The following is a 23,125-nucleotide window of genomic DNA, read 5'->3' as shown; positions in this document are numbered from 1 at the left end:
ACTTGTTCGATGTACGAAACGTTGTGGGATCTTTGGTAAAACCTTAGGTTTAACACGTGATCCATGACATCGTAAGTTGAGTAGCTCTAAGCCGAATCTAATGATTATATTTTTACAATATATTATCTCTCAGTGAATTTATTTTCTATTTCCGCAAAGCAAATTGCATCCAAGATTTCAAATCGAGATAGCTTATAGAGATTGATTTAAAACAATTAAAAGTATTGCCTACTTGTCGGATGTTATATATTGCAAATCTTACGATATCGATTTTTCCAAATCGTGTCAATTAACTTACAGATTCGCTTGTCATTGGTCTTTGATTCCTAAGAAGTGGATGTCTTCCGTGGTTTTTGAATCCAATACCGAAGTTGACGATGTCAATGTCAGCTGATCATCAAGAAAAGGATTTCCAGAATATCCTGCAATTTCAAAAGGAGTTTGATTTTTTTGTCTTGAGTTCATGTAGGCCATTTATATTTTAAAACGATGTGACACCTTGCACTTTGTAATTGCGTTGCTAAATTTAAGTAACATTGTAGGTATATGATTTTGTGACTTTCGCTACATGAAGTTTTGAGACAGTTGTTATTATTACAATTTTTTGTAACTAATTGCTGGTTAAAGATGGGTACAAAGTGTCAAATGAAAAAGCTGTTTCTTGAAACTGAAAAGCCACTGTCATGAGATGCTGATTTGCTTGATGTCAGAGCTGCTATTCTGATGAAACTTTGCTTCAAATGTACCAACTTCGACATTGGAGGTTTTATCAGTAGTGAAAGCGCTGAAATTAATTTTCATTTCGGGTTTACAGTTAAAAATTAAAGTCGAGATTAGTGGCATTCGCATCACTTTTTGACTTATCCACCTGCTGCTGAAAGGATGTGGTGACCGTCGACACAAATCGATGTGTAGCTCCAGAAGATGCGGGTAAAAAATAACGCAGAAAATGAAGAAATGGATTTCCAGCGTATCCTGAAAGCTCAACGATTTCTAAACTTACCACCCTAATAATAACTCATTTAAACTCCTCGAAAATAAATGCTTTCGACCTGGTGAACCAATTAAAGTACATTCATGCAGACGCGACACAGTCCAAAGATTTTATATCAATGATGACAGTGATAATATAGGTGATAAGAAATGCAGCACGTAACTCGCTTCCAAGTATTTTATTTATCGTATCTTTTGTAACGGCTTGGTTAATTTTGGTTTCTTTGCAACTGGGTTTATCCAAGCATAAAAATATTTATATAATACTGCAAATTTACTTCAGCAACTCTTCGTCACACGTCGTAAATTGATATACATGGAGGTAAGGCTGAAATCCGCAGTTGACATTAGTATTGAGGCAATGAATCTTATAGCGATAGGTTCTACAATCGGTTAGTATAGTTAAGCATTAGAGTGGAAATCCATGGTTGTAAAAATTATCATTAAAGGTTGACGAGCTACTGCTTTGAGATTCGGAACCGCCGAAGCTTCCGCTTGAGCTAGTTTCAGAAACAAATGCAGAACTCTGGTGTCCTCCGGCTTGACCAATTTTAACCTCATCGCGAAAAGCTCCATCGAATAGGATCTCTTCTCCCGTCAGGGTGGTGCCAAGATTACTGTAGCCGGTCTGCGTGCCTGCAAAATCTGCCTTATCGGCTTCTGCATGTTCCAACTGTTGATTTGCAGCGTTCGCATAAGATCCGATGTTCTGACCCCCCTGAAGAAATTGCCCGCCAACTTGACCCTGCAACGATATTTTTCGGTTGAATTGCTTTGCAATCAAAAAGAGAGTTGAGATGTATAATGAGGATAAAAATTTTCTAAGACGTTTGTCTGATATGATTATTCAGACCGATTATCTAAAATATCCATGTTGTATACTATACATACTAGCATTCTTAATTACGAATGTGCAAAAACAGGATTGTTCATACCGCATTGGCAACGGCTCCAGCGGCATTGACGGATCCAGATCCTTGATTGTTGCCTGATCCTGTGACGCCGAGGTCATTGTCAGCCCTCACAATGTGTACCACGGGTCCACTTTGGGCGTAGTAACTTATCTTTCCGCCCAAGTTATCAGCTCCGTTATTTTCGTTCGAGCCCTGATTTTGGCTCTGTCCAGCATTCGCAACAGCTCCGGAACCTTGCACGGCGGAATCTCCCCGCTGAATACCAGCGTTCGCAAATTGCTGAGCATTAAGGTTCTGTTGTTCTTGATGCTGGCTGCCACTTTGCCCGATGGATTGCGAGTTCAAGTTCAGGTTCGTATTTGCGTCTGAGAATCCGGTATTAAAATTGGTATTTGCATTAGTCGAACCGATCTGTCCGGCGGAAGATCCAACATTTCCAAAATATTGGCCTTGCGAGTCGACGTTGAAGTTCTCGTTGCCATAAGAGTTTGCTGTATTGGATTGGGAATTTGCGCCCGCCTGTCCGACGGAAAATACGTTTTCGGATCCTTGGCCTTGGGCAAACGTCGGTTTCAATATGGCCGACGAAGAATCCCCAGAAGAGAAACTTGACGACGAAGAAGAGGATGACGACGTCGATGAAGATGCGGAGGATGAACTAGATGACGAAGCCGAAGACTCCACCTTGCCACCTAAAAACAGGATTTACTGTACTTTTAAAATTCTGATATGACTGCGGTAGCAGGAAAAACTAATCGCGATAAAAATTCTAATAATGTAAATAACCAAGAATGGGCAGGTAGTTCTGGAGCATAAATTATCTCACATGAATCGATTGATCAAGTATTCTGTAATTAAGATTGAAGAGATGATAGGCCACCGTATTTCATACCGAAATCTGAATGACTTTTAACACTGATTTTCTGAAAAATGTGTCTGATAAATAATGAGGCTAACATAAACAATTACTTTGACACGTGGATAACGGTCTGATAAAAGTCGTGTATCGTCTGAAGAAGCAGTGAAACATCATTGAAATGTCGAAAAAAAAACTTTGTACTCAAACGTATTTGTAGTTTTGTGTATGGCAGTTCGATGCCGGGTGAATATTATAAATTGAATGTTATAAATTACCTGCAAGCCTGAGTCCCTGGAACGGCACTGATGGCGCCGGTGCAGAGATGGCTACACCAACCACCGAAAATAAAACGATTGACGACACTAACATCTTGCAATGAAACCTTGAAGAGAACTGTACGACATTGGAAGCTATCCATTATATATCGACTTGATGGAGTCAAGGGTAGGGATATGGAAAATTAGTAGCCATCGGCTAGTCATTAAAAGACTATTCAAACACTTTTATATGGAAGCTGATAATGAGTTCGAAAATTTGCTAAGCTATCTGATCAACATTGTGACACTAAACTTAATAAGTTCCGTCTTTGAATAAGTATTCAATCCTTGGGTGACTAAGATCCTCCACTTCTATACGTCAGGAAGTTCCATCTTTCACGTGAATAGTCAGTTTTTTTTTTTTTTTTGTTTTTTTTTTCAATTTTATCAAACAAAGTACTTTAAGTGTGCTGTCATAACTAGCAATTGCAATGCACGATAGCTCTGAGACATTACTGTCATTGCGATTTATACTGAAATATAGCTATTGATATATGAACAAAGACCTTCATGTTTCGCGCGAAAGACGTGCTAGTGATATACAGTATAACTTTACTCAATGTAATTAAGTAATAAACACGCACTACTGAAAGATGGTGTAATACGATTACGTACAAGTATTCAGAGAGCATCAAGATAGATTAAAATCATCATAATTACGCTTAATTGAATGAAAAATGGGGGCCATGTTGTCTTTTTGAAATCTGATTGACGTTTTTTTAGTTGAACCCTTTAAAAATCCTAGAATAAAGCCTCAGATCTGTCAAATAGAAATGTTCGAGAATATACATTTGTTGTACCTAAAATGATAAAATGATTATTGATTTTCGGGAAAGTTTCTAGATATCACACTTTCATCGAATTAAAAATTAAGAACATTCGTTCATGACCGAAGTGCTTTTGTAACTGTCGCAAAATATTGCAACACGTATCTATTTATATCTTCGATTATTCATACATTTCATAAACAGTTCAGTCTTCCAAGAACATATTAAACGTTTCGTAATGACGTGGTACCGCTTATTTACTTTCACTTTTAATTATATACATTGGTAGAATGTGCGACTTCCTATGAAATATGAGAAAATCCATTATCTGCGAATACGTAAAATCGTTGAATCAAAACTCATTTACTATTCGGTTTTGAAGCAGTTTAAACCGGTGACAAGCTTTCTTCATAATGAAACATTTTTGTACAACCGGTGAGTAAGTGCTTTTTCATTTGAATTTTTTCAACAACTTTTTTCAAGTCCTAAGTTCAACAGGAATCTTTATATGATCAGGTTTTAAGACATTAGAGGCCAAAACTCTATTCCAATAGTCAATTCAATCCTAGTGTCGAAAACAAGTCCTCTGACGATTCCATTCATAATCGGTGAGCAGGGACTCGTTACGATATCTATTTTACGATTCGTACGACTTCTGATTAAGTTTATATAAATACGTTGCACGTACCCACCAAGAAGTGAATGATGTACAGCCTGCATACTGTGCCTTGGAAGCGGGAGAGGCGTTCCGCATCACTGTATAATTACAGCTGGATTGTGCAGTGCTCCAGGGTTAAGCTAACGGTATACCATCATCGATTCTTTATTTTCCTCGACTTCCTCTTGGAACGAATCGGATACTCCGAAATGAGCCGTCTCACGCATGACCAGGTCCTGTTCCCAACACGCCTTAAACAAACAAACGAAAAATATTTTATACCCGTCTCATTCGTCTCCTCCCTTTTATCCCGCTTTCATCGGTTCAACTCCCAGACTGTCATTGCATGCGGATTCAAATTGCGCATAACGTTCTGCTCCTGCGAACACCTTCCTTAGACGAAGAACCGGCAGCCCGTGAACTGTTTCCTGACACTGTACAAAAAGAATGAATTGTTTTTATTCAGCAACAAAGCCATTAAAAATTTCATCCCAATGGATTGTCGCAAAACACTTTTTTCATCCGATTTAAAGAAATAATAAAACGTTTTAAATCCAAAGCAGGACTCCGTAAAGAGTTTTGTATTCAGCGGCGAAAAAATTCTTAACAAAACAGTGGCTCGGGCTTGTGATAAAAAAAATCTTTATGAGACGTTGTAATCGCAGGCTAGTTTAACACTTTGCATAGTCTATACGTCAAGGAATAACAATGGCCCGCGAAACCGGCCTAGCAGCCCACGAAGGACAATGGACCGAATTCGTCGGGAGATGACGCAAAGGTAATCTCCTCGTGCACGGTGTCTTCGCGTCGGTGATCATGCAGAGTATTTCGCCGACAGTACACGTGGTCCTCATCAAGCAGACCGGGAGCGAGTTGGGATCACTTTTTTTATTCCTCATGCACGGGCGGCTCCGGTTCGCCCAGTTTTGCCAGAGGTTCGCTCACCACCGTCAGCTAAGGTCAATGCGCTCGGAAAATATCTAGTCGGGATGGAAGGGAAATTCCTAGTATACTGCACTCCTAATTACGAGAACAAAGCATTATTCGAGGTGCATTCGGTTTGTTTGGTTCAATTCAAGTTGACAATTTATGCGGATGACTCGATTGAACTGATCGAAGGGTTGATCACTGTTAATTAAAAACAGTGTACGCTGATTACGATTATAGAGATCATAAGTCGATAAAGGCGGGGTTACGGAGATTGCAGAATCCAAATTTTTCGCTTGAGATAATTCAAGTTATAAGGTTCTGTCGTGAGACTAATCCTGAATAATTATCGTAGTATAAGTAGATTTTGTATTTTTTGGTAACTTTAATTCAAAAGTCATTTCGTGAACTAATTTAACAAAAGACATTAGTGGATGCTACTAGTATCATCTAAAAAGGTTTTAACGAAATTAAAAATAGCGATAGTTGAGATTATATGCTGGAAAAGAGAAGATGGAGGAAAAACGATCTTTACCATCTAATTACTATAATAATACTGTTGTTCTATTACTCCCGTCATATCGCTAATGAAACAATAGGTTTATTAATTTCTACAAATGCTTATGCAAAGCTTTACGCGCAATTAGTTGTTTCTTGAAAATCATAAAAAAAAATCTTAACATTACATTAGTCAAAGAACTTACGGGGAATAGATTGACAATAAAAAAAGTAATTTATGATGTAAGAAAAAAGAAAGACTTAGAAACTTGACAGCCGTACAGTGTAAGGAATGAATTCAAGTCTAGATGCATGTGTAGTAAAAGAAAATAATGTGCTGCATGTTTTTAATTCATACAATTTTACACCGTTTTACAGTCAGCTCTTGCACCAACGGCATCGTGTGCCGTTAGATAAGACTAATAATACAGCGAGAGATAGCTATTACTTAGAGTAAAGAACAGTATGAGGTCACAGTTCGTAACGTGCAAGCTACACTGACTCCATGAAACTGAACATTGTTAAAAATTTGGGGACTACAATAAGATTCTACGATCTGATTAGGAACTGCTTTGATAATTAAATAAGAGTATTTCGGAACACTGGCAAATCAGTATCAACTTTATGCTAGCTCACGGTGAATCGAAATGTAGGTATGAATATAAAAATAAACTGTATACGCTGCGTCAACCATTTTGGATTGTATTCCTCAGTCTGACTTATTTCCGACCAAGTTCTAGTTGTTGTACGGTGTGATATTTTTTTTTGTTCATATTTCGTTACGCATATTAACGTCAGAAACTTCAAGTTCATCGCTACACAGATCATGAAGATCATAATTACTTGCAAAGATTACGAAAGATTACAAAAATTCAATATAATCCGAAAAGATTACCAAGATTCTAAGTCGTTACAAAGTTATTACAAAGACATCATAAAAAATCAAAAGGGATTACAAAAGTTTGGAAAGAAGTAAAACAGATTCCAAAACTCACAAGGACTGTATGAAACTACAGGAGGTGACAAAAATTTCATAAGATTACAATAGTGATCGACCTCTCGGAGTTGAATTTACACGAAGGAAAATTTAGAAACTAAGTCCCTTTGTAACCCTTGTTGGTCTAATTAATTGACGTTCAGAGGCTTTCGAAATTGATTCTACTTTATTGGTCACATATTAACGATAGTTATCTATGTAAAAATGAAGGAGATATTGATTTTCAGCAAACTAGTACCATTGCTGTAACATTCAAGTTCATCTTCATACAGTTGATCTATGAAATCAAATTCACTCGTAGATAAATACAGCGTGAAACGAATTTGTAATTGCTCGATTTATCGAATTGAATTTACAAGTCGGATCTTACCGTTTCTAACTTACAAACTCACTTACTCGTTATCCCGGTACCGCGGGATGGCCCTATTTCTATCTGGGCCGCGACAAATTGCCAATGAAACTCCGTACAATTGAATCGTAAGAGTCGCGTTATGTGGCTTGGAGTGAGGCTGGAAGCTATTCACAAGCTAGACGAGCTCAGGAAGAAGACTTTGCAACGGTTTTCTTCGAATCGAAACATCGGTTATACACAGAACAGACGTAATCGAATTTTAAAAGAAACATCGTGCTCTTGCAAAACCATCATGTTTTACAATCGTGACGTGAATCCTTCTATGGGACATAAATAACAAGTAGAAAATATCGTCATTCAACCCTGTGAATAAATTGAAGATAGAAGAAATTATTTCTCTTGACAACCATCGGCTTAGGAAATAAAACTTGATAGATTATATTCTTGAGTAACGATAATGCGTTTTCGTAAATATTCATCCGCAAGGTTGCAACACCGATATTTCAACTATGCGCCATCACAATCTGAGCTGCATAAATATACTGACAAAGAAGAAGAAGAAAATATATTATTTTTAATAACATTTGTGTTAATCCGGTAATAAATATTGAAAGTTGCAATTCTCATCATTCAATGCATCAATCTTGGTTACTAATTTTATCTTTTAATTACACTTCAAAGCCTGCTCACAACTCCAGTATCTACTAAAAATTTTCATATAGTCAAGCTATGTGGGTATTAATTACCGATTGGAACTCATAATTAGTTTCGATAACGTTCGGGCTTGCACGATGTGATTCACCATTCAACTCTCAGGCTTCGATCAATCGATAATCACACTTCGGATGATAACAAAGCTGTGTCACATCTGACGATAAAATTAATAGCCATTGAATAATTATCAGCTACAGAAGGCAACGACCTCGAGGGAAACGTGATACGGCCTATCAGTCAATCACTTCAAACTATCAAATTAGTGAACAAATAGCTGACCGTCCCCTTATCATTTTCAAATTATGATATAGTTAACCTACAAAGATCTTCTTAGAAATAAAAAAAAATAGGAAATAATGTAATAATCAAAAGTTTAGCTTCAATTTGCATCGAAATTCTTAAAAACCCTGATGATCCTGTTCGATAAATTGAGTGAAAAATTTTTTCCATTGGGTACGTTAGTATCGTAAAATATTTAATTTTACACGTTACACAAATATTGATCATGATCAAATAAAGAAAATATTGAACTGACTGGTGCATAGAAAAGTCGATCATTTCTGTGGCTTTAAAGAAATTAATAGCCTTCTGAATAAAAAAAAGTCGTCGTGAAAGTGAGATCGGAGGGATCTACTGAAGTTGCATTTCTTCTCGAAGCAATTTGAATAAAACGAGTTTCAAAGACATCTTCACAGCTTACAAACAAAACAATTTTACAAATTCTCAATGTTACACGAGTATCTCGTAATAAAATTAATGAGAAAAGTATCGTTTAATGGGCAGCGAATTAAGAGTGCCTAGAAAAATATGCCCAAATTATAGATGAGCATCGTCGAAACCAGGCGATGACTTCAGGATGATAGGGAAAAACGACTGGTTAACTGATGATGAGGTGTAAAATCGAAAGTGACGCAATATTCGCGAGCCTCCAAGCCAGAGTTAATAATTGATCAGACACGGTGTGTGTAGATAGATTTGCCAGCGAGTGTGGACGGCGTACTTGACAGATGGGTGACGTACGACTGATGATCCTGACCCACGACCCAGGATATGTAGCCTTCCAACAATATTACACACGCTAACCAACGAGCCTCGTTAGACGGACAAACTTAATTCGATTGGCCGGCGATAATCAGGGAATGAAATTCCAGCCACATGCCATGCCATGTATATATATATGTATATGCGGATAAAAATACCGAGAAGGATCGTAAGGTTCGGAGAAGTTTTGACAACGGATATATATTCGTCTCATCCAGTTTGTGGTCTGGACCCTGGAGCCTCGATTCGACGTTATTTTGGCGAAGCTGGATTTATCGCAGCTTGTGACGTGGCTGTGCCAAACCCGCAGACCCCGGCTTGGCCATAACTCAAACCTACGGCTGTTGTAGGTCGAAACGATACAGTTGAAGCTCAGGGTAATTTACGGAGCTATAAACTCGACGTTTAAGAAGGTAATTATTAATCGAGATGCCCATTGCCCGCGGGCCTGACGAGTGCAGATCGTAGTCAAAGTTGGATTACGAGTTACGAACGATTGTGGTCAGCCTGTGATTGATAATTGTCAGGAGAATTGAAGATGAACTTGAAACCGAGGATTAGTTACAGTTTTAATTCCACGTAACTTGATACAGTCAGACATGGCTGACTCAACGGCTTTGCGAATGTATTTATAAAGCGTGTAATTTTATAGAGATTCTAGATTTGGTTATAGTTAGCAGGTAGGTAATAGTTAATTAATACTACAAACCGGTGATACGTCGATTAGCATTTTACATTATTTAGCCCCATTAAATTATACGTATTCGTCTAGCTACCAGATATTTTTCTTATTTATTTGTTATTATTGTTACATGTGAACTACTTTCGTGCAGGAATAACAATATGTTTTTATTACAAGCTTAACGTATTCGACTTACAATCGCGGATGATCATTGTAAGGTATGTATTCGCTATAGAATTGCTCAACTGGTGAAAAAAAATCATTAAAAACTTAGCAACATTATAAACTGTAATTAACATAGATTTTCCTTTTCAAATTTGACGTAAAAATAGTATTTTCAGAAGGCAATTTGGACGCTGAACACATTTATCAGTATCAAACTATTTCAAGTAATATCTAGACCTGGATATTGTATCAAGAAGTCGCGTGCTTTGGGTCGAGCAATTTCAGTAGACCGTTATAAAAATGACGAAATTATTTGTTCCTTTTACTAGCGTGTAAGTCGAGTTGGAAAAAGCCTTAAGCGTTGAATCTAGAGCTGGACCGCCTTGCCTCTCTATTTACGTAATATAAAAATCGGATTGAAGCATCAACATAACGGTCTGTTCTCGTCGTTGCCTCCCTTTCGATGTTCCAAGGGATCCTGATTTAGCTCTTCGAGAATAGAGTGAGAAAAGAAAAAATAAATCTCGAAGCAAGTCGATCGAGTAAGTTACAAATAAAAGTTTTTAAAGTAACTAAAAAAAAAAGCCATTAAAAAATAGAACTCGACCGTAAGAATACAAATTCCGCGATGTATGCAGGATGTGAGAAGATGCCACGTCAGAAGTGAGATATATAATCACCCCATATCGACTATAGAATTACCTCGAGAGATTGAGAACGAGTATGGCGGTTAAACTCGTATTATCATTAGTCTGGAGCAACGTAGAGGATCTTTTGAATGGGAAAAAAAATCCCGAAGGAGTGGATTTCATCGCGCAGAGCAGGTAGCTTATCCCACTTTCCTATTAAACTGCGAATCGGCATATATTTATGTCTCGGAAATTGATTACGTTCGTTAAATGTCACGGGATAAAATTTGCATATAATTTATATCTACGACCTTGAGTAAGCTCTCCCTGTCGCTCGAGGGCGATTCGACTCTTCGCGCTAATAATATTATACCAGTAATAACACGAAGTTTTCTGCAGCTGATAAGCCTCGAGGTTTCAGCCCGCGGCGGCGTCTTCTACCTGCAACGTAAACCTGGTGAACACGATTTTTGTGCCTGATGGATTTATGGTGGAATTTCATTTTTTAACACCTTCAGAGACTTTGTTTTGTTTTTCACCAGTAGAACAATATTTTATATTTTAATGAGAGATAATTGTAAGTAACAATAGATTTGATCTCATGCCGGCAAAGATCGTTTAATTAGAATTTTGCAAAATTTACACAAAATCATCTATCTTCTGACAGTTGAAAGTGTAAGTGTACGTATCGTCGCACGAATCGTGCGGCGATTTAACGAAGCGAAGATGTTTATCCGTCTGTCTGTTTATCCAGCCTTTAGCATTACTCACTGGAGTAGGTACTACATGGTCTATTATTAACGCATCAACGTTACTCATTAATATCATTCGATCATACCTATAGCAAGGAAGACGGGGCTGATTAATCCTTGAACGATGTAACTGTGTTCAAATTTACCAATTAATGTGTAATCGCAGGAACGAATAAACGATTCTGAAATTAACTTAGTTGAGGCTGACTACAGTGTGCTTGGGAAAAAATATGTCTTAAATTGAAATAAAAAAAGTTAGTCAAATGTCTAACGGTTCTAACGTCTACTCGTTGCCTGTCCAAGTCTCTAACGAATGCGAAAAAATTGTTACGTTTCGGACAATTCAGATCACATAGATTTACAGAAGGTTTCATTTCCAAATTGATCAAGGTTTTTTTTTTACTCATAGTTTACGATAAAACTAGCATTTGTCGTGTCTCAATTGATAATATTGAATATTTCTAGCATTAGAAGTGAGATAGCTACCTCAGTAGAGTTTTTTAAGAATCCATGACTTGACGATTTTTAACCAAAAGTAATCGATCCAACAATCACGAGTATATATTAATATGAACTACTGAAATAATACTGTGAAACGTAAGGATTTTTTGAAAACATTCCTATTTTCCTATACAAAAGGACATGAAGTACTTTTTTCGACTATGTTAGTCACTTTTGGACTAATAATTTTCAAATACATTAAGAAACGCAGTCTCAATATCCCGACAAATTCTGGGTAGTTTTCTAGAACGGTTTTAAAGAGAAATTTTTATAAAACTACTAAAATAATAAACGCAAACTAACATCCCTTAAATTTGCTGTATAAAAGTAAAAAAAATAATTGCTTATTCCTACGGTACGAATAGTTGAAAAACTCACACCAATCCAAACAAAAGTTCAGTACTGTCGTGAAATTTAATTTTCGATTTTGTACGGCTTGTACAATCGAATTTATTTATTACTTTAATTACTCATTCGTACCTCTTGACAATCGGTGTAACTTATTTCTTTGAATTGTGCAGAGCACCGAGCCTTTTTTTATTATTGTCAAATAACTCCTGCGAGTGGATTTAGGAAGGTGACCCTTAACGTCTGACCTTCCTCGTATTTTTCATCTTTCCTAGGAGCCCGATTGTAACTCAACGACGACTGTACACCGGTAGATCTTGGACCAGGAAGATGAGGCTCAAGGTTGCAATCTCTCGCTTTGTAACTCGCTTCTGCAACAGGTTGGACCTGTCTCCAGCGGCTTTCGACGATTCCGAGAGTCTCGACCAACAACGCGTAATAAGTTACAACTCTGCATTTCTGTAGTTCCAGTCACACTGTTATACCTGTAAGTATTCTATCCGAAGAAGAGAAAAGATTCGACAATATTTTTCACGCGTCACGATATTGCGGATTTTCGTGATTAAAACATGCCGATGATGCGTGCGTGCAGATTGCTGGTCGAATGGCCACGTTTCCAACCGGGTAATTCATCCAGCTCGCGTGATACACCGAGTGCCCCTATTTTTATTCCTTTTTTACTTCTTTCTCATTTTTCTATCCTCTTCTTTTAGTCTCTCGTCATTTTTCTCTTCGTTCTCTGATATTAACGGGATGGAATCCTGGGAGGGCCGAGCAGTTCGCACTGGAGGGAGGAGAGGGGCGTACATATATATTAGAGAGCCCCCTGGGCGGGGGGCCCAGTATCGTTCAAAGATGCGAGCCGTTGGGATGCTGCGGTCGGGGTTCATTCTCGTCTTCCTTATCATTACCTACGCCAGTGAGTACCGGATATTTCTTGACCAGGTCGTACGCACGTACCTCGACAAAGATCTGCATCTTTGTCTTATCAACAATAACAATAATCACGCATGCTCGAATCGCACAATTTACTATCATCTAATTGTAAATTGTCTATCGAAGTGAACCCGCACAAGTGATCTGTTGCTTGCGCATTTTCGTAAAAAAAAAAAAAAATAGTGGAATTGTGAAGTGAAATTTGATCGAAGACACACCTCGCGTGAATCCCGCGGTGCACGCAGGATCAGAGAAACGAGACATTTGTCATTCAAGAGAATGTGACTCGTGTTAACTTACGAATATGAGCATATTCCTGAGTGAGACGGTGTATATTGATGTTCTTGCGTTAAAACACCTATTTTCAATTATTAGTAGTTTTTCCTCGCAAAACGCATTGCTTTCATTCGCCAAAATCCATCTTACGGTACAATTGTACTTTCTCGAGTTTTGGTCAAATTTCAAGATTAATATTGAGCAAAATTTTGTACATTATTACTTAAATTTGGACAAAAATTACAAGGTTGAAGTTACAGTAATGCTGGTATAAAGTATAAAGTATATATAAGTAGGTTTTTGTAGTAAAACCTTGAACCTGACCAAAAATTGCACTTCATATTTATAGCAGTAGAATCGTCGAATGTGTAGAGTTTCAGTTGAATCTAAATCGATTTTAGAAAAAAATATTTCTAGTTCACACTATATATATGTATATATACATACAGAACACCGCGTAAAAAAAAAATAGCGATAATTGCTTGACAAGTTTAATGAGAAATAAAAGGTTGTTAAAAACACATTATAACGATGTTCTTTTTTTTTAATTTTGCACACAGACACCCTACCTCTGCAATACTTGCCGTCAATTCCTGGGTACGTTCCGGTCTACATCCGAAACGGCGATGAACCCTTGGAGGATATTAACCTCGCGCTCGCCGAGGCCTTCGCTGAGCACTCATCGTCTAAGGTAGGTACCTACCTATAACGCTTACACGCCCCGTTCCTAAGTTCAGTGAATGCATAGTTCTTTGTGTATTTATTGCATACGAGAACTGCAGCACTGACTACGATCCAGGTCCGCGAGGACGTGTAGTGAGACGTGATCGCAGAGGGCATGAAGGGACTTCTTGTGTGCCTATAATTCTCGAAAGCCCTCCGACATACATGCACATAAGCCAAGTTTTTGCACCCTTATTTACACGCTATACCCTGAACAGAACCTGAAGCAATCTCCGATCGCGTTGGATGTTCTGCAGCCGGTTGACTACGAGCAGGTTTCGAACGGTGTGGATAAGGTCGAAAAAAGCACACCAAGCACGTTTGAGCTCAACGGATTAGGTGCTGAGCAGAAAAAGGACGATGCGAATGCCGAGGTCTTGAGCCTCGACGAGCCGGCGCCAACGCCGATGCAACGCCGGGAGACGAACCGATCGGACGATGAAAAAAAATCCGAGGCGGTCACGCTGGAGGTGAACAGGTCCAGAATACCGCAGCTTCTCACTGCCCAGGAACACGAGGATGGACAGACCTTCGAGACGGAAAAACAGCCGCCGATTTCCTTCTCCGAGGAGACTACAAATCAGGTAGATACTTCGCAGGACGCTTTTTTAGTGGATTCTGGCATGAAACGAATTTAATATTACGAGAAAGAAGAAGAGGTAATTAGACTTGAAGTAACACTCGAACGGTCCTACAATTGTAGGGGTATGGAGAAGTATAAGATGGCTGAAAAAGTGGATGATTTTTTTTTGTTTTTTTTTTTTTGCAATTTGTGTCTCAACAGCCAATTATTCAATTTCATTGTGGTTTATATTATTTCCTGTACGTCTACACCTTACAATTTCTATAACAATCGTACAATTACGTGCATCACTGGTCATTTTTTTTTTTTTTTTTTTTTTTTTTTCAACCCAACACATATAACGGATACCGACTTAATAACTATCATCATCAACTTAATGATAAAAGACTCCACAACTTAAAAGTAAACACGTTCCTAGAAATCATTGGTATCTAAAAACAAAACTGTGATAATTACATTGTACATGCAACAGAAATAGAAGAGAACGTGATGCGTCCAATTGGTAACCATACGAATTTACTATTGCGATTTTGGAGTTTCCGTGCCATTTCTTTATTGTTGTAACAAATAAAAATGTATTTGAATCTTTTTGTTCAAAATTGTGTATAGAATGGGGCTGCTAAACCCTTTTTGCGTTTAAAATACGTGGATTTTGATATCTGAAGACATGTACGACAACGTTAAATTCGACCAGGGCAGCCCCTTAAATGTATTTTTAGCTACAATGATGCATGGACTTACAAGGTTAAATCTCTAGTTTATAGCACTAGAAGACCATTTTTTTCGAATCCTTCTAAGAATAAATGCGGTATTATTACTTATAGGATGAATATTGAAGAACATGACGATTTTTCAGGAATTCAAAAAAATGTATACATACGATGTATGTGAGACGTACAGTTATGCTCAAAAGCGATATTGAATCAACTAGAATCGGAGAGAATTCATTATTGTTAGAAAGTACAAGAACCACAAGTTGACGGAGTCGTGTCTACACACAGGAGAAAAAACTTGAATTTACTAAATATGCCGACGAAACTACGAGAAAGAAACGTTTCCCTGATTCATAAAACGCTGTCTCGCTTAACAGTCCAAATCATCAGTCTGCTCAATATTTTCTTAAGACAAATAACATTTGTTTAAATCAGCAAAACGTTTCCGTCGCCACATTTACACATGATAGTTAGTAAATTGAACAAATATTTTCTCTGTCTGTACCAGTTCACGATTTGTTCTGTTTTCGGAATAACGCGTGCAAATTTTTCAAAACGGCCCCCGTAATTAAGCTCATAAACAATGGAACCGGTACCTTATTTTTCCAGCTGAGCAACGTCCCAGCCAAGGAAACGGAGGACTCGGACAAGCTTGAATCTGACGAGAAGTCGGATCAGATCAAGCCGAACGACACTGCCGATTTGAATCCGAATTACCCGGAGCTGCCGGCGGAAATACCGCAACAGCACAACAGTCAGGATTTTGGAACACCGACTGAGGGTCATCCGGAAGCTAACTCGCCGATGATCGTCATGGAGGAAATCGATAGCGCAGAATCAGAGAACGAGCATTCTTCGAGCTTGTCAAACGAAGACAAAGATAGCTTTGAGAGCAGCGGCAGTTCGTCCGATGATTCCGCGGCTAACGTATTCGACTGAATTGGATTTGTTAAGTTAACGTAACGTAACCCAGTGTAAAGGTGTAGCGAAGAATGCAAGAAAGAGCCAAATTGCCGAAATGAAGCTTGATTGATTAACTTAACGCGTGACGGTGTAGCTGATTATAAAACGCTGTGAAGTCGGCTGCGAGGGAATCCGATTAATTGAAATTTATCAGTAATTGCAAATAATGAATTGTTATAGTGTTATACATTTTGGACGAAAGGAAAACGCAGAAAAGAAAAACACGATAAAATTTCAATGCTACATTGTTATTTCTAAGACGGACTTTTATACAAAAAAAAAAAAAGAAAGAAAGAAACAAAAAAAGTTATTAAATCATATTTATAAAACTGTGACGTATTTTCTACCAGTAATTATTGCAGAAACTTGCCAAAATTATTGATACCTTATTTAAAAAATTTGCAAAATTTCCACGCCTATATTATAGTATCGTCGATACAACGATGATGTTATTCTTGAAAACAAATCACCGATAGTTTTCGAATCGTTGAAAAAAACATCTTTCCTGATTCTGTTATTGTAGAACTCATCAAGTATGGTCTGAGCCAGGTTTGTGTTAGCAGTTAGGAATAATTCTAAACAACCTTGCACGTGACGTCATCGATGAATTGTAATAATCAAGTTAGCACCTGTGTGTAAGAATCACGGTAGAAGCTACCTTTCAATATTATTCAACGTGCGCGCGGTGCCAGGCCTCTGCTATATTACACGCGTACTGATCATTCATTCCTTATATCCGTTTACCATTCCAGTTGGGGTAATTATTTTGAAGTACAAGAGGACACAAAAAATTGGACAAAATGATGAAAAAATGGTGTCAATGGAACGTAAGGTGCAGATCTAATGTAGTTTTTTCTGTATTCAAATTATGTATATATAACAGTTCAACGCACAGCATCGTCTCACTTTATTTAGACATTTCGGTATTCTGTGCTTGAATAATTTCTATCCGCATTCAACTGCATTCGTTACTCATACTTGGAAAGTGTATAAAAAATCGTGGGTACGATGACTGATTTTCAAATGCCGTGGGGCATTAAGAATGACGTCAAACGCTGCATGATCATTATCACGACACACGTGGCGATGATCGGATCGCAAATTATTCACGTCAATAAACTTCTATTTCTTATTTATTTAATGTGTTTACTTTCGTTATTCATACGATACGTTACATTATCAGTCAATTTTCAACACAGTATTAAAATAAAGGTAAAAATATTCTTCCTTCGATACAGAAAGAGTAAGGAGTACACATTTTACGATACCTACTATAGCTAGTATATGCAGATATATGTCTATGAGGTAGTACCTACAGGACAGTCTCAAATTAACACCCGAGTTCGAGTGTCTCTTATCGCATAAATCGGCGTAAGTTTAGTACCGGAAACCGACGTCTACACATTGACAAAAAAAGTGAGAATATTCTATTGTTGTACGTAGATCCGTATAATGTAATTTTTTCCGGGTAATAACGACACACCGAATTTCTAAACTGGCACTGGAGTTCCCCGGAGTCATTAATTAACCACCTAAAGACATCTAAAACATCCTAACGAGTACGAAGTTCCTCTGGCTTTTCCTAGCTCTTTATAATCCCGTAAAACTGCTCGCCCAATCGCTGCGTCAGGGTAACTGGAATGACATTAGCGCCAGAGTTTCCAGTGCCGTTTGTGTCAGCGTGTGCCAGGAGCCGGTGAAAGGTCATCTCGTCGACATCAACTTCGAGGTAGTTCCTGCAGTCCTGAGCAAACCTCTCGCTCGAGAGGATGAACTGGCGAGATTGGAGCCTGCAGATGTACGCCGGGACATTCTTACCAACCGCCGGAATGAAGATGTCCTCGATCGGGTGACAGTGGAATTTCGTCCGTTTGAAATCGACCCGCCGAATCTCGTCCGGAAAGTCGGTAATCGGCGATATTTCATGCAAGTTAATCCCCATTTCCGGTGGCGGCATTTCTCCCGGGTCTAAAGAGCGGCCCGTTTCAGCACTCGAAAGTCGGAGGTTGGCGAGCCTGGACAAAGCGGCGATGGCGCTTTCGTCGAGCTCTCTGGACGCCCGTCTGTGATTGGCGGGTATCGAGCCCTTTTCGACCGACGACGCAGAGCTTGACGGAAATTCCACGGCCCTTGAGGCTGCAGGTGGAAGCAAAAGGCCGAGCAAAATTACGGTTCTTACAATTAGAACGACAGCCGGGACGTTGTTAGACATTGCGATTCGCTTGGCTGCGCACGTGAGAGCAGTTGCGACGTAGGAGCAATCAGGGCCGGAGTTAACGATCCGGAAACTAATTCACCTCGGACGTGCGTACAGCGTGTTTTGACAGGTTGCGCGTAAATTGACTCGTAACAGCGCGACAAGCAGCTTAGCTCACGTGACGTGACGAATCTCAGGGAAGACACGGAGGCACTAAACACTAAAGCTGCTGGGCCGTATCGCCCGGGGGAAGATCTACGATCGTGCGTTTAGGAACTCGCCGAGGCACCAAGGTGCGATACTCGTGTTATCTACCAGCCTGCACCGTGATCGCGATAGCTGTATAGTACATATATGCGCTTCTTATCTCATGTTTGCTCTGCACGTGGACGCTGCGAGGTTCCTCGTATTTCAGGGCCGGTGCAACATACGTTAGTAGATATATGTACTATATTCCAAGCTAAGGAATCGGATGAATAACTACAACTACATTGTCCACTGACTTTTCCATGGCAATTTTCATGTTTTATGAAACATTTCCTGCGCTTGGACTCGTATTGCGGAATAGATCAATGCTTGGATTGACTTTATTTTTATCAATCTCGTAATTTCGAACTATTCTAAACATAATTATGAACGATGTAAACACGTTCCGGAAAGTCAGAATTTCCACTCTATGGCATGAATAATCTACAGGAGGATCAATATGAAGAATGATAAATTTGTTGAACACTTACTTGGCTACAAGCATTTAAATGTGTGAACGCTCGACAATTCGAACTAGTAAAAATATTGATGCACAGGAATTTTTTTAATTGTCCGGTATTTTGACCGTTCGAAATGGTACGATGCAACGTAGTCATCGACCGGAATTCTGACCATTTGGAATTTTGACCCACAGCCACGTTTCTTGTTGTCGATTCCTCTATTTAACAACTCAGTATCTGAGCGTGCCATTGAAATGGGCTTCTCCAGATCATGTAAAACAACTTAGATCATAGTTGGGGCTAAAAGATACCTGATAGACGTCTATGAGTCGTATTCTGTTATAATTCGTTGGAATCGATCAGGGTTACTAATTGATGTGGCTATCGTTTTAAACCATTGTTATTTTCGTTTCACCTATTGTAATTGTACTTAGTATAAATTCGTAGTCATACCTGCAGAGAAGTCGTCAGGAATTTAAAACCACAGCGGTGAAATCGTGGGCGATGAGTATACAATAGCGACCTTTGAATTTCGTTGCGCAAGCAGAAGCGGAAAATTTTGCGCTTTGAAACCTGTAATCGAATGAAATATGGTTAAAAATACTAAAATTTGAAATATTCCGAAGCTGTACATTTGGAAATATGTCAGTGAAAATTTGCATGAAATCCGAAGATATCGCGTCAAATTGAAACTTTATGGAATCTTTTGTAATCAGGTGGACTACATAGCCTTTCGGTTGATAATTTCACAGAACAGTCAACGGACAAGCTAAGAAATAAATGCCCACAATAAATGGCTTTTATCGAATAATGATATGGCAGTAACGTACTCTGCTGGTAATGTGTGTTAGCTCAGAAGAAAACTATAAAAACAATATGCGTAATTGTTTCCGCTACTTCAATTCGTCGGTACTTTTTTCACTTAGTTTCTACGTCGAAATAGTCACAAGATTGACTATAACATGACTTTGATATGCTAAGATTCTTCACAGGATTCGGCGTGTCACTGACATTTTTTTTACGACATTATTGATAAAGATATCAATGTAGGGTTTGTTAGGCTTAATAAATACAGTCTTGAAATACAATCAAGAAGTTTTTTGTTACGTATTTCAAGAGTATTTATTAAGCCTAACAAGCCCTACACCAATATTTTTTATCAAAAATGTCATAAAAAAAATTAACAAAAATAGTGTTTTTGCAAGGCGAGTTACTAGAAAGTCCCCTTAAAGAGGGCCAGTCCTGGGGAAAATTTTCTGCAGCTTAAACAGGCCAACTAGGCTAAGTATCGATCGGTGTTCATATAATTAGCAGTGTTTTTTCTAAGCGTGTCCGGATTATGAAAGCAGATTCAGTGTCTCTTTTTAACACGTCGAATAGAATGAGGCAGAACATTTTTGTCAGTACGTCAGCCTTACTAGGGCACAACAGATCACGTACTGATCTGCTCTGATCGTTGATGTCGGTAAGTTACCATTTGATTTTTGTGACAGCCGAATCCTTAGACGGGACTGGTTCTTTACCAGGATATATTTGCTCAATACTAATTTGTCATTTAAAAAGAATTTAAGTTTATAGGTAAAGAAAAGTTAATAAATATCAAATTCTATGCTGCTTTTTCAAAAATATGATTTTATTCGTAATATAAATTTTATTTATTTATATACCTAACTTGAACGTGCCTTAAGCGATGGTTCATTTACCACAAAAATCTCTTGAACTGGGCCTTCGATTCACTCCAAGTATATTCATGCTTTGTGTTAACGACTATAAGTGTGGTCCTGCCGCAGCGAGTCCAAGAGATACGCTTCAAGAGATCCTATGGTATAAATACAGAGCAGACAATTTTTTACAAAATGTATAGATATACCCAAAGATTCACATTTATCAAGCTAGAGATGGATTTTCGAGTCGATAGTAGTTCTACTGAAACACTGCTTTTTACTCTCCAGATGCAGAGTTTACAGCTTTTAAGGCATATTAAAATATATAGCTTGTGCCCGATAATTTAAAAAATCGAAGTGTAAATAATTGGATATATTAAATTTAAGCTTACAAACATTTTTCTGATAAAAAATTTCACAATGAAAATATCAAATCTGAAACGTAATAGTCTTAAAATTTAAACTTGACAATCTCATCCATCATGAGAAGTGAAATATTATTTAAAAAAAGTTGTGTTATGAAATATTGTGGATAAAGAAATTTTTGTTAGCAATTATAATGTTCAGACTGTTACAGTTTTTGAAACCAGATATTCAGCTGGGTACGTTTTGAATTATTTTCTGTATAAATAACGTGGCTTACTAAATTTCTTTCATACAATATTTCGCCAAACATAAACAGTAAATGAAAATTTTACCCATGGATATTCTCCTGGGAATTGATGAAAGTATTGCTACGTGACAACTTAATTTTAAAATCAAACTCGTATTATTCGCCGATTGAATCTGTTACTAAACTTTCTCGATTTTTTATTTGATCAACATTTTCTTGACTTCCTATCACTTCCCTTTCCGAAGCGATATTTTTCGCTTCCTCAGCCTGGATTCTAGCGAGTCTTTTCTGAATTGCTAATTGCCTGTTCCTTTCCATTCTTTCTTTCATTTCATCGGTAATTTCAGGGTGAGATGTTGCGATAGCTTTTTCAGCTGCTGCTTTTGAATTACTCGAAAGAATAGAGACATTGGATCGTTGAGGGGTAACGGAATGACGCTGCTTCTCAAGCTCCTCAGCGATCAGGGCGTCGAATTCATCGATGGGTGCAGAATCTTGAACAGGCTCATCCTCCTCCTCCATTACGTCGTTCAACGCGACTTCCTCATCCGTCAACATTCCAAGTCTTATTTTGGTCAGATGCGTTTTAACCGCCTTTTTGTTCCCCAAGACTTCAATCTTGCCTAGAAAATCATCGAACTCATATTTTGGAAATATCCTATGCGCCCAATATTCTAGTTTGTTCATTATCCGATCAAGGTCCTTTTTCTCACAGCCTTTTCCCTCAAATTTAAACTTCTCAAAGTGTTTTTCAATCATGTGAATTCCCTTCGGCCCCTTCAGTCGCTCCGCATCCAACCTTGGCTGAGGTTTTCGAACGATACGTTTCTGGCCCGACGTTGAAGGATCGATCCTCCTTTTTCCTGAACCTTCGGGATTGTCCGAGTCATTTTCGTTGTCTGGAAAGTTCGAATTATCCTCGATCGCTTCATCCGACGCATTCCCACCGGTGTTTGAGCCGATTTCATCGTCGATATCATTCGGAAGTAAACTGTCCTCGGGATCAGACAATTCGGCCACAGACATTTTCAAATCGCAGAATCCAATTACCGGTTGATGACAACAAACAGAGAATTCTTTCTTGTCGGACCGAAAACACTCAAAGTCGTTACTCGGTACTTATTAATCGCCGAATCGAGATGTCAATGAAGGGCTCAACAACCGCTTTCCCGCCAATCATTCAGACACGGTGTACGAAAATGGCGAATAGAGCGGCTGTAACCAAAAGTTGACGATCGTAGGGATAACCTCAAAATAAAAGCTAAGTAAAAATGTTATCAGTGAAAGTATACGGGAATGATTCATGGTATGGATTTTATTCTAGAACTCATTTTCTCGAAGGGTGGAAACATCACCGTTTCTTTCCTGATTTTCCATTTGAGCGTTGAATTCTCCCGACGAATTGTTCATCCTTTCGAGAAACGATGTCAGCAACTTTTTGTTCAATTGATCGGTTTGCGTTAATTCACGTGTAACTTGTTCAGGGTAATCGTTTCCCGTTTGTTCGACATCTTGAGATGTAACACTTTCTTGCAGGCTCGTTGCAGGCTTTCCCGGCATTTTTCTTCGGATAAAATATATGACCGATATCAGATATCTGCGCACAGTGCGAAGTATTAAAATAACACGAACTGAT

General features: G+C 38.4%; 3 protein-coding genes across 3 annotated transcripts; 1 reads left to right on the top strand and 2 right to left on the bottom strand.

Annotated features, from left to right (window-relative positions):
* Nucleotides 1–1,360: 1,360 nt before the first annotated feature.
* Nucleotides 1,361–3,142, bottom strand: LOC124409058 (uncharacterized protein DDB_G0271670-like). Its single transcript, XM_046886452.1, has 3 exons — nt 3,042–3,142; nt 1,929–2,599; nt 1,361–1,738 (listed from the first exon to the last, which is right to left on the bottom strand). The coding sequence occupies exons 1-3, from the start codon at nt 3,133–3,135 to the stop codon at nt 1,403–1,405; spliced, it is 1,101 nt and encodes a 366-aa protein (XP_046742408.1). The 5' UTR covers nt 3,136–3,142; the 3' UTR covers nt 1,361–1,402.
* Nucleotides 3,143–12,877: 9,735 nt separating this feature from the next.
* Nucleotides 12,878–16,639, top strand: LOC124409496. The gene is made up of 4 exons (XM_046887136.1): nt 12,878–13,033; nt 13,887–14,017; nt 14,268–14,633; nt 15,955–16,639. The coding sequence occupies exons 1-4, from the start codon at nt 12,970–12,972 to the stop codon at nt 16,282–16,284; spliced, it is 891 nt and encodes a 296-aa protein (XP_046743092.1). The 5' UTR covers nt 12,878–12,969; the 3' UTR covers nt 16,285–16,639.
* A 4,686-nt stretch (nt 16,640–21,325) lies between these two features.
* On the bottom strand, nt 21,326–22,803 carry LOC124409497 (protein TIPIN homolog). The gene has a single exon (XM_046887137.1). It carries the CDS (start codon nt 22,513–22,515, stop codon nt 21,646–21,648), a length of 870 nt encoding a protein of 289 aa, XP_046743093.1. The 5' UTR covers nt 22,516–22,803; the 3' UTR covers nt 21,326–21,645.
* Between the last annotated feature and the right edge of the window lie 322 nt (nt 22,804–23,125).

Source organism: Diprion similis, chromosome 8 (genome assembly GCF_021155765.1).
Source record: "Diprion similis isolate iyDipSimi1 chromosome 8, iyDipSimi1.1, whole genome shotgun sequence".
NCBI classification, from domain to species: Eukaryota; Metazoa; Arthropoda; class Insecta; order Hymenoptera; family Diprionidae; genus Diprion; species Diprion similis.
This window is presented reverse-complemented; position numbering and strand designations above follow the sequence as displayed.